At 42.7% G+C, this 12,738-nt stretch overlaps 1 protein-coding gene across 1 annotated transcript in view; it reads left to right on the top strand.

The window, feature by feature from the left end:
• The first annotated feature begins 2,523 nt into the window (after nucleotides 1-2,523).
• The window catches only part of LOC135098208 (von Willebrand factor A domain-containing protein 5A-like), a 25,900-nt gene continuing 15,685 nt past the window's right edge, over nucleotides 2,524-12,738 (top strand). The window contains exons 1-5 of the mRNA XM_064000451.1: nucleotides 2,524-2,628; nucleotides 2,717-3,259; nucleotides 4,696-4,797; nucleotides 5,181-5,292; nucleotides 5,645-5,773. Of these exons, the coding sequence (XP_063856521.1) occupies nucleotides 2,524-2,628; nucleotides 2,717-3,259; nucleotides 4,696-4,797; nucleotides 5,181-5,292; nucleotides 5,645-5,773 (991 nt within the window). The remainder of the gene's footprint in view (nucleotides 2,629-2,716; nucleotides 3,260-4,695; nucleotides 4,798-5,180; nucleotides 5,293-5,644; nucleotides 5,774-12,738) is intronic.

Genomic DNA, 12,738 nt, shown 5'->3' on the forward strand with positions numbered 1-12,738 from the left:
TTTGCGTTAGGTTAAGATTAATTCCGTTCATTAGTCTCAGTGCCGGTCAATTCATTCTGTAGGTAACAACTTGATAAGGCATCACACTCTGCCCAGAAACAAGCAGTCAGTGTCTGGAAATTACTAGGCAAGGATTACCACCATATCCCCAAAATTCTCATTACTTTTCATCATATTTATTGAGTTTTTAAGTAATTATTCTACTTTCCTTTGCTGGTTATTTGATTTTTTTTTTACATGACCACCTTAGCCGTACTTGCCGCCGCCGTAGGAGTCACCATACTGCCGGCCGTACCCCTCACTGACCCTGCGGCGTGACTCTCAGCCTAAGCACCCATCAAACTCATCCTGCCTCACTCACTCCTGCAAAGAAAATAAAGATAAAAAATAACAATAATCATCTTCCTGCCTTTTCTTTCCTTGCATCTAGAATTACTTAACCACTTGGGGAAGATGACTGTTAGCAAGGCGCTAAATAATGCGTCACGGCAGCAGGGAGGTGGGTGTGGAGGCGTGTGGGTGGTGTTGGTCTGAGCGTTGTGGGGTGGTGCTGGGAGTCCTTGCTGAATGGTGTTATGTATTCTTATTCACACTTATGTTTCTTTCCTTTTCGTTGTGACAGCCATATCAAGCTTAGGGTGTTCTGTGGGGACTTCCGAGGCATACGGTAACTGTGTCCTGTCCTCTGGTGGTGAAATATGCGTCTGTGCTGTACATTAGTTCTTTAAATGTCCTTGCCTGCCACTCCACTACTACGTCGCGCCCTTCAAGTCGCCTCCAACAATACAATAAATAAAATACAATTAAACATTCCGGAACTGACGAAGGCACTGAAGGAACCTCTATAATTGGACTTTTCTCACATCCAAAGCATGTTTCTTATATAATTCTCCACTAGCCTGTAAGGTATAATTCATCTCTCACTTCACACATACTCAGGGACAGTAATTACCATAAAAAATTATGAATGCTATTGATAAGTAAAGAAATAATAAGTTTATGGCTATATCATGATTTTTTGCTTTGAGCCTAAATCATCTCTTTCTCTTACATATTCATCTAAGTGATACAAAATTCCAGTCCTTTTAATAATGACTCCATTTACTAGGCATAGATAATTTTTACAGCAGTGGGAAGAGGGGTGGCCAACTCGGACTATATATTAATAACAGCTGTCTGTGTAAGATGATGGAACGGATAATATTGAATAGGCTTATATATAAGGTGGGCCATGTACTCTCTGGCAATGTACATGGCTTCCTAAAAGGTCATTCCATAAGTCATTGTTTTGTTGAGTGCCTGATAAATAAGGATGCTACCTGCAGAGCTTTCGTTGATCTCAAGAGTGCCTTCGACAGGGCCAACAAAGATGTTATTGTTGCGCCCACCCCTCACTCCGGGCGGGCGTGTTATCCACACGGGTACGGGTCGAGAAACTAGAGCAGCGGAGTCACACTCTGAACGCCGGGACAAGGCGCGCACACACACACACACACACACACACACACGAGGCCAGGGCACAAGGGAAAAACACGGGCACTATTTCCTAGGTTTATTGACAAATCCTCCGCAAGTACACTGCTTTACAAGTTCACAGGGGCACGACATGCACTCAACAGGCAGGCACACGCTGGCTTCCTCTCTGGCCACGCGTCTCCGCTCTCTCTCTCTGTTCCCGCCTCTCCCAGTGCTGTCACCTCCCACAGTGCTGCCACCCGCACCAATACCCCTGGTGTAACATTATTATGAATTCATTTTCAAAGGTGTCAAAGGTAGATATTTAGGATGGAGCAGGGACTATTTGTACAATAGAACAGCACAGGTTTGTTTCAAGGTGCAATCTCCTCTGAGGAAGTCTTTGAGCTTGGAACACCACAGGGTGGAGTCCTTAGTCCAATGCTTTTCAACGTTTTAATGGACAAAATTGCGCGTTGTTCCTTCCCGCAGGGCACCCAGGTCCTCATCTATGCTGACGACATACTCCTCCAATGCCCCACACCCAGGACTCTCCAGTCAGCTCTGTCACAACTAGCAGCATTGTGTGTTCAAATGGGACTTGTAATTAATGAATGTAAAACCAAATTTCAAGCCAAAGGGAAGGTCTCTCGACCGCCCACTGTAAATAATGTTCCCATCCCTAGAGTTCATACACACAAGTACCTGGGTGTACAGCTGAGTTTCAGGAAGTCACTCCACGCTGTACACTATGTTTCGAGACCTCTGTCTGCCACGGCTAGTGCCACTTCGGCTGTTAGCAAACAGGGGCCTGGGGACTGGCATTCCAGTTCTAAGGATGTTCTATATATCTGTCGTACGGTCCATCATTGACTACGCAGCTCCTATTTTGATACAGTTTAGTGCCACCCAGCTCCGTCCCCTGGAGATTGTTCAGAATGAAGCCATGAGAATAATTTTGGGATGCCCCAGGACTGCAAGGACTGAGGTCCTCAGAGCTGAACTGCACCTGCCGAGTATTATGTGTAGGATATAGGAAATTACTTGTCGTAATGTTGGTCGGATGCTATGCACGGGCTCCGACTCTCTGAAGGGATCACTGACCCCCTGTATCGTGATCCTCGGACTCCTACAACTCCATACCTCAGGAAGATCTTGGGAGTTGTTACAAGTGTAGGTATAGCCGAGGCCTGTATTAACGTTGTTATGTCACCGCTCCAACCCTCACCGTGTCAGTGTTGATATTCACTCACTGCATCAGCCCAAGAGGGACTGGCCTCCTCATGTGCTGCAAGACATGTTCATGGCTAAACTGTCCAAGTACCCCCACGTTCAGCCTAATCATGTTTATTGTGATGGTTCAGTCAATGGCAGCAGGTCCGGATGTGGGCTGTTCATCCGTGACTACATTTCTGCCAATCACCACACTGACACTGAGGTTTCCAGGAGGCTCCCTGCACACATGTCCTCCTCTAGGGCAGAACTGTATGCTGTTCTGGAGGCGCTCCATATTGTGGCGCCTCTCCGTAAGGATATATTCTTCTTTGTTGACAGTCAGGCTGCACTGTATGCTCTCCAGTCTACCTCCCCCATGGACTGTGATCTAGTTAATAAATGTCTTGATCTCATCCACACCCTAGAAGGTGCTGGTGCCACGGTTCACTTCACCTGGATACCCTCTCATGTGGGTATCCCGCTTAATGATAAGGCAGACCGCCTTGCTCAATGTGCCCTTCAGGACGACACACTGGACCCTGGCGCTGAGTACACTCTGGGCTATGTTAAGAGTAGCATTAAGGACTTTGTACATAGTAGCATTAGTGATCAGTTGTACATAGTAGCATTAGTGATCAGTTGTACATAGTAGCATTAGTGATCAGTTGTACATAGTAGCATTAGTGATCAGTTGTACATAGTAGCATTAGTGATCAGTTGTACATAGTAGCATTAGTGATCAGTTGTACATAGTAGCATTAGTGATCAGTTGTACATAGTAGCATTAGTGATCAGTTGTACATAGTAGCATTAGTGATCAGTTGTACATAGTAGCATTAGTGATCAGTTGTACATAGTAGCATTAGTGATCAGTTGGAGCTTTGTTTCCATAGGCAGTAGTCTTCTCTATGTACGTGTCTCCCAGAGCTGCGCTTACACCTATGGGAGACACACTGCATCACACGACAGGGTGGCAATGAGGCTCAAATTAGGCTATAAATACTTTTGGAAAGTCAGTGCTTCTCCTGGCGTGTGCTGTGTGCTGTGTGCTGCACCAAGGGGACACACTCTGCGTCATTATGTCACGGAATGTCCTCTCATTGGTAAATTTAGGCTGCGAGGTCAACATGACTTGTATAGCCTCATTGACCATTTCATAGACTCAGCCACTCTCAGGGAAATACTCAATGAATATCCTACGTTTGGTCCCAGACTGTAGGATATTTTTACAATAAGGTGTACAATATCTGTATTTATTTATTTAATTATATTTTTGTAGTGTATACTATCTATTTTTATATTTTTGATACTTTACCTTTACCTCTGGAGCCTTTGGGAAGCAGGAGTGTTTCACAGTACTCCGCACCTCTCCCCCATCTGTCTCTCTCTCTCTCTCTCTCTCTCTCTCTCTCTCTCTCTCTCTCTCTCTCTCTCTCTCTCTCTCTCTCTCTCTCTCTCTCTCTCTCTCGGAAAAAAAAAAGTGGTATTAGATTATCGCACGAGGAGGAGGAAAAAAGAGAAGTAAATAAACACAAAGAATCAATAAACCAAAAAGGAAAACAAGGCCAGCACCTTTCCTTCTTTAATTTGAATTTCTTTACTTCGTAATTTTCTTATCTGGCGCAGTCCTTATATATGCATTAATTTCACTAGTACAACATTAATGAAGAGGAGGAGGAGGGGGAACAATCATATGCATTTCATAGCTAGAACCTTAACTTTCCTTCCTCCTCTCTTTTCTTATTTAATCATTCTTTTCACTAATAAGGAGAAGGAGCAGATAAACATGAAAGTAGGAAGAATAATGGCGTTCGGTAATAAGGAGAGTCTGTTTCCTCCCCTCTTTCTTCACATTTCATTCCTCCTTTCCTTATTTGATAATTTCCTTTGCTAACGCAGAAGGAAGAGGAGGAAGAGAAGGAGTTAAACATGAAAAAAGAAGAAAAAAGAGGCGTGTGTTTTGTCCTTTCTTTCTTTAATTCATTCTTTCCTCCCCTGCCTGGCGCCTCTCTCTCTCTCTTATAGGTGCGGGCGGTGCTGCCTGTGGAGGAGGGCGCAGCCGTGTACCACTGTGAGGCGCAGCTGGACGGCAGAACCATTGTGACTCACTGCTTGGAGAAGAACAAGGTATTAGGTTTATCCCCTATGCTATTTTTAGTGTTTTTTAATAATATTTAACATGCAATCATTTTTTTTTATATCAATATATCAACCTGCCATTTTTGCTGCTTTGAACGTTTTGCAGCGGCGCCTGTGCTAAATGTGTGTGTGTCTTATTTCCTCCTATTTTTTTTAACATTGAGACTTTTTTTTTTTATATCTAACGAAGGCAAAGTGTTTACCATTAGCGTATATATGAGTAGACTCACAAGAAAATAATTATAAACTGGGTAGGTACTTGACATTGCCCACAGGGAGAGACTGCCACGTGTAGGCCTGACAGCTTCCACCACTAACTCATTTTCCTGCTGTAAACCCTACACACTGGTTGGTTCCCTTTCCTCACACAGGCAGAGAAGGTGTACAAGGAGGCTTTGAAGGAGGGGAAGACTGCCCTCATGACACGAGAAGACCCTGACTCAAGCGACATTCTCACGCTTAACCTCGGCAACTTTCCTGCGGGTTCGTGGTTGTGGTGGTGGTTGTGGTGGTGGTGGTGGTGGTGGTGGTGGTGGTGGTGTGTGTGTGTGTGTGTGTGTGTGTGTGTGTGTGTGTGTGTGTTTGAGAGAGAGAAAGAGAGAGGTTACTGTCACCCGTACCTCTCCTTGCCTCACCCTTACCTCACCCTGTCTACAGAAATATCTAAAAACATTGTAGGTATGAGGAAAATAGCATTATAAAGGTTGCTGCCAACCTACCTCAGCCTTCCTCACCTTGCTCCACCCATACCTTACCTTCCTCACCCTACCTTATGCTGCCTCGCCCTGACCCATCCATACCTCACCCTCTCTCACCCCGCCCGCTTCTGCTGCAGGAACGAGGGCCAAGGTCACCCTTCGTCTGGTGATGGAGTTGAGGGTTGAGACAGACGGCATCATCAGCTTTGTTTTGCCCACAGTACTCAACCCGCGCTACACCCCTGCTGACCACCCTCGCAGGCAAGGTAGGTCAGCTGAGGTCACAGGTCGTGTCAGCTCAAGGGAGTGTGTGGTGGGTTTGAAATGCACTAAAACACTTGTAGTTGTTATTGATTGTTATATTCCAGATTATACCAGATTGGTTTGGGGCGAGGAGAATTCGCTGAAACGCTTAGAATGCATTCACTTTTTATTTTTCTATTACCTACACTAGCAAAACACATGTAATTGTTATTTTCCATTACCTAAAGCTTCAAAACATGTAATTGTTATTTTTCTATGATTTACCTCAACAAAACACATGTAATTGTTATTTTCCATTACCTAAAGCTTCAAAACATGTAATTGTTACTTTTCTATTACTTACCTCAACAAAACACATGTAATTGTTATTTTCCATTACCTAAAGCTTCGAAACACATGTACAGTGGAACCTTGGTTTTTTAACTTAATTCGTCTATGAAAGCTGTTCTAACTCGGAAATGTTCAGAAATCAAAACTATTTTCCCCACAGGAATCAAAGTAAAAATGGATTAATCCGTTCCCGCACACCGTCGCAGCAGCTCAGGACAAGGCATGGATTTTTTTTTTTTTACCCGGTCCACTTTTTTTTGGGGGGGGGGGGATTTATTGTTTTTATTTATTTATTTATTTTTATTCTTCATATTCATATGTAAATCAGTTTAAATAAGAAATTAAAAAATAATGTAGAGTGAAAGAAAAGGTGTGAAGTGTTTTCTTTTTTTCATGTAGGAGGGGCACCGGTAAAGAGCAACACAAATATAATAATTGAAAAAAAGAAAAGGCCACGCCACTGAAGTGACGTCCCCAGAGCTGAAAGCAGAAGACAAAAATTACAGGATAAGTGTCTTGAAACCTCCCTCTTGAAGGAATTCAAGTCATAGGAAGATGGAAATACAGAAGCAGGCAGGGAGTTCCAGAGTTTACCAGAGAAAGAGATGAATGATTGGGAATACTAGTTAACTCTTGCATTAGAGAGGTGGACAGAATAGGGGTGAGAGAAAGAAGAAAGTGTTGTGCAGTGAGGCCGTGGGAGGAGGAGAGGCATGCAGTTAGCAAGATCAGGAGAGCAGTTAACATGAAAATAGTGGTAGAAGACAGCAAGAAATGCAACATCAGCCAATCAGCTGCGAGCTTATAAACCTACCGAGGCTCCAGGAATCTAACTTAAGTGAACAGACTATAATCCAGTCATTCTGAAGCATCTTTACTGTACAACCATCTCTTATCTTTAACCACTTTGCTCCGGATGCTTAAAAACACACGTTGTTCATATACGGCGCAGGCCTGCGAGCGGTAATTTATCTCATTTATAATACTATAATTCTCTCTCTCTCTCTCTCTCTCTCTCTCTCTCTCTCTCTCTCTCTCTCTCTCTCTCTCTCTCTCTCTCTCTCTCTCTCTCTCTCTCTCTCTCTCTCTCTATATATATATATATATATATATATATATATAAGAACATAGGAACATAAGAAATAAAGGAAGCTGCAAGAAGCCATCAGACCTACACGTGGCAGTCCCTGTATGAAATATACCTACCTATTTCCACCTATCATCCCCATCCATAAATCCGTCTAATCTTCTCTTATAGCTCCCTAATGTCCTAGCACTAACAACTTGATTACTGAGTCCGTTCCACTCATCTACCACTCTATTTGAGAACCAATTTCTTCCTATCTCTTTTTTAAACCTAAATTTTTCAAGCTTGAGCCCGTTATTTCTTGTTCTATCCTGGTTGCTGATCCTAAGAATTTTGCTTACGTCCCCCTTGTTATAACCTTTATACCACTTAAAGACTTCTGTCAGGTCCCCTCTTAACCTACATCTATCTAAAGAATGTAAATTTAACAGCTTCAATCTCGCCTCGTAAGGAATACCCCTCATACCCTGTATCCTTTTAGTCAATGTCCTTTGTACTGATTCTAATAGATCTATAACCTTCTTGTAATATGGGGACCAAAACTGCACAACGTAGTCTAGATGAGGTCTGACCAGCGTCAATTATAACTTTAATATTACTTCAGGTCTTCTACTTTTAACACTCCTAAAAATTAATCCTAATACCCTATTTGCCCTGTTTCTGGCCTCTATGCATTGCTTTCTTAGACAGAGTTCAGAGCTAACTATAACTCCTAAATCTTTTTCGTACTTTTAACCTACTAGAGCTGAGTTGTTTATTGTGTAACTACTGTGTAGGTTTCCTCTACCTACGCTAAGTACATTGCATTTTTTTTATGTTAAATTGCATTTGCCATCTGTCTGTCCATTCGTTCATCCTATCTAAATCTGCCTGCAAAGTGATGGCATCTGATTCTGACCTCACTAATCTACCTATCTTCGTGTCATCCACAAATTTACTAACATCACTACTAATTCCATTATCCAAGTCATTGATATATATATTAAAAACAACAATGGCCCAAATACTAATCCCTGTGGCACCCCACTAATTACATTACCCCACTCCCAGATTTGGAACCGTTTATTACTACTCTCTGTCGTCTGTCGCTTAGCTATGACTTTATCCAGCCTAACACCCATCTATCCCACGTGCCCTAACCTTTCTCAGGAGCATCTGATATCAATATTGATATCAATATTGATATCAATATTCTCGAAACTGCTATTCATATTCTGAAAAAAAAACAAAGATTCATTGGTTCATATTAATAGAATCATGAATCTCCAACGAGGTGTATAGACTATCATATTGTGTCTGTTTTCTGTCATTCACACCCTCTCTCTCTCTCTCTCTCTCTCTCTCTCTCTCTCTCTCTCTCTCTCTCTCTCTCTCTCTCTCTCTCTCTCTCTCTCTCGCGCGCGCGTCGTTTGTCACTGTATTAGGATAAGCTGCTAAATACTTATGTATAGTGTAGATAACAGCTTTAGTGCAGCCACTTCTTATGTACAGTTGATGCCTTTACATGTAGTGAACATAACTCAGAGCGGTGAGCCTTGACTCTCTCCTGGCTGTGAGCTTGGAGTTGATCACGCACCAGTCCACCAATCAGAGGACACCTTAAATTTTATTTTGCAATAAAAGAAATTAGCAAAATTTGAGGGGGTAGGGGCGAGGTTTGAGAGGGTAGTAAGGAAGGGATGAAAATGGAAACCTGGAGCGCAGAAGAAATTTTGCCCGCACCAGCGGACGACGACATGGAACGCGCCGCCGAAGAAGACATGAAAGAAGAACGCGCCGTCAAATGCTGTGGCTTCCTGTACCTGCTGCGGCGACTCTTCCGCAGGAAGAAGAAAGCAGCAGTGCGGGAAGCAGCCAAGACCGACAACGTTAAGGAAAAAGTCATCGAAGACACAGAAGAAGAAACTATTGAAGAAGAGACAGTAACGCGCGCCATCGTACACGCAGAGGAAACGATGGAAGATGACGGAGATAACGGAAATGACGAAGAAAAAGACTTTGTAGCAGATCAAGAAATGAAAACCTGCGAAGATGAAGCATTAGTAGAAGCGGAAAATAAAGCAGAAAATAACGAAAGCGACGATGGGAAAGAAAAACCCACCCACACTAGTAAGAAGAAGCGTAAGAGAAAGAAGCGAAAAGTGAAGGTGGAGAAGGCGCCTCCGGTTAAGGCAGATGAGGACCTGGCGGTGGGCGTGAAGCAGGTGTCCGGCGAGGCCTCAGAGGCCCCTAAGGCCTCTGAGGCCCCCGAGACTCCTGAAGCCACAGAAGGCGACTCGGAGGGCTGGACGGTGGTTGCCTGCAAAAAGAAAAGGCCCAGGAAGGTGAGGGCACAGCCTAGCCTGCCTAAGGAGACTGTGGCGGAGACCCCTGAGGACCCAGACCCCCCTAAGAGGGACTCAGAGGGCAAGGCGGTGGTGGGCCGCGGCAAGAACAGGCCCAAGAAGGTGAAGGCGCCTAGCCTGCCTGAGGTGAAGGCCGCCATCGAGTCTCCTCGACGCCAGCAGCTCGAGGCGAAGAAAGGAAAGCAGCGGGCTGAGAGAGCCAAGCAGCAGCGTGCGCTGGACAGCGTGCGCCGCTCTTGGCAGGAGGAAGAGAAGGAGGCCACTCTCGCCGTAGCGCCCCACATGCGGCGCTACATCGTTGGCCCACGCGGCGCCACACTGCGGGAAGTGTGCCAAGAGTTCGCTGGCGTGCGAGTGTGTGTGCCGCCTCCCTCAGACACCCGCACCGCCACCATCAGGTTGTGCGGACCTGCCCGGAAGGTTCCCGCCGCCCTGGCGCGCCTCGAGGCCTTGCTGCGGCAGGCCGAGGTGATCGAGGCGCAAGTGGCGGTGACGCCACGCCAGCGGTGCCACGTGGTGGGTCCCGCCGGCGCGACTGTCAGGAGACTACTGCAGGAGTTCCCTGACGTGCAGGTGAGAGTGCCGCCAGCAACAGACAAGGTGTCTCGCACCGTGCTGCTGCGCGGCCCGCGCACCCAGGTGGCCGGCGCGGAGGCATTTGTCAGGGGGTGTCTGAAGGCCGCTGGCCGCACCGCCCACGCCGCTCACGCTGGCCACCGTCACGCCCACCACGCCCGCCGCCACGCCCACAATCTCGCCCATCAGTGAGGCGCCATTTAATAAATTAAATGATCTATTATTCTGTGTCTATTAATATGTATTTATGTGTGTGTGTGTGTGTGTGTGTGTGTGTGTGTGTGTGTGTGTGTCCTGATGAATGTGTACATGTATAGCCATATAGAAGGGCATCATAACATTGACAATATTCCAAGTTATGATGAAATATGCATGAATATGTACCCATGACAATATTCCAAGTCATGATAAAATGTGTGTGAATATGTACCTATATGTTTACCCATGTAGAAGGCCATCATAATATTGACAATGTTCCAAGTTATGATGAAATATGTGTGAATATGTATATAATATATGTATATAATATATGTATATAATATATGTATAGCCATGTAGAAGTCATATGTATGAATGCGTGTATGTATTGGCATAACTTATATAATATTCAAAGTCATGATTAATTTGCTTACGTGCGTTTGTGTGTGCGTGAGTACGTGCGCGTGCATATGTGGATTCTAACATGGACGAAAGGAGAAAGTGTGTGTGTGTGTGTGTGTGTGTGTGTGTGTGTGTGTGTGTGTGTGTGTGTGTGTGTGGAAGAGAAAATAAAAGAAAACGAACAAAAAAAGTCATCAGCGACCAAAAATAAGAATGAAGAAACTGAAGAAATAAAATCAGAAAATGAACAAAAAAAGTCATCAGCGACCAAAATCAAGAAAGAAGAAATTGAAGAAGAAATAAAATCAGAAAATGAACAAAAAAAGTCATCAGCGACCAAAATCAAGAAAGAAGAAATTGAAGAAGAAATAAAATCAGAAAATGAACAAAAAAAGTCATCAGCGACCAAAATGAAGAGTGATGAAGTCGAAGAAGAAATAAAATCAGAAAATGAACAAAAAAAGTCATCAGCGACCAAAATCAAGAAAGAAGAAATTGAAGAAGAAATAAAAGCAGAAAATGAACAAAAAAGTCATCAGCGACCAAAAACAAGAATGAAAAAGAAATAAAAGCAGAAAATGAACAAAAAAGTCATCAGCCACCAAAAACAAGAATGAAGAAGAAATGAAAGCAGAAAATGAACAAAAAAAGTCATCAGCGACCAAAAACAAGAATGAAGAAGAAATAAAAGTAGAAAATGAACAAAAAAAGTCATCAGCGACCAAAAACAAGAATGAAGAAGAAATAAAAGTAGAAAATGAACAAAAAAAGTCATCAGCGACCAAAATCAAGAATGAAGAAGAAATAAAAGCAGAAAATGAACAAAAAAAGTCATCAGCGACCAAAAACAAGAATGAAGAAGAAATAAAAGCAGAAAATGAACAAAAAAAGTCATCAGCGACCAAAGTTAATAATGAAGAAATTGAAAAAAAGAAACTAAAAGAATAAAATAAAAAAAAAAGTTATAATATTTCTAAGAAGCATACTACTTTTCGTCTACCCCTTTTCACTCCCTGTTTCTTTTATTTACACCCAAGGAGGAGGAGGAAAAGAAAAAGCAAAAATGAACAAAAAAAGTCATCAGCGACCAAAATCAAGAATGAAGAAGAAATAAAAGCAGAAAATGAACAAAAAAAGTCATCAGCGACCAAAATCAAGAATGAAGAAGAAACAAAAGCAGAAAATGAACAAAAAAAGTCATCAGCGACCAAAAACAAGAATGAAGAAGAAATAAAAGCAGAAAATGAACAAAAAAAGTCATCAGCGACCAAAATCAAGAATGAAGAAGAAATAAAAGCAGAAAATGAACAAAAAAAGTCATCAGCGACCAAAATCAAGAAAGAAGAAGAAATAAAAGCAGAAAATGAACAAAAAAAGTCATCAGCGACCAAAAACAAGAAAGAAGAAATTGAAAGTAAAGAAGAAACTAAAACAATAAAATCCAAAAAAAAGGAGGAAAAGAAAAAAAAAACGTAAATGAACAAAAAGTCATCAGCGACCAAAGTTAATAATGAAGAAATTGAAAGTAAAAAAACTAAAAACTGTGTGTGTTTGCTGATGCAAGATTGATAATTCACCATTAATGAAAAAAATGTCACCCCAGCTGTAATTTTGTAATGAATAATAAATGTGTCAATGATATAAGTCCTTTTTTTTTTTTTACTGATATTGTTTACTTAAGATTTCCCTAAAATAAAATAAAAAAAAATAACAAGGAGGGAAAAGAGAAGAATGACAGTAACGGTATAAGAATGACAGCGGTAGATAATATGAAGGTGTGTCTTAGCGGCATGATAGAAGGAGCGGCATGATTAAGTAACCAGTGAGAGGGAAAGTATGGCACAGAATAAAGGAGATGGAGTTATATGTAGGGATGGAGGAAAAAGAGGAGGAAGAGGAGGAGAGAAGGGCGGTAATGACTTCCCCTGAGGACTGTAATGAGGGATCCCGGACCTTTGACTGTTGGAAAATTAAACTGTTAAATGAGTACTGAAAAAAAAAGGCTTGTATTTGCTACTTGGTGGTGATT

This window comes from Scylla paramamosain, unplaced genomic scaffold (assembly GCF_035594125.1).
Source record: "Scylla paramamosain isolate STU-SP2022 unplaced genomic scaffold, ASM3559412v1 Contig50, whole genome shotgun sequence".
In the NCBI taxonomy this organism is placed as follows: Eukaryota; Metazoa; Arthropoda; class Malacostraca; order Decapoda; family Portunidae; genus Scylla; species Scylla paramamosain.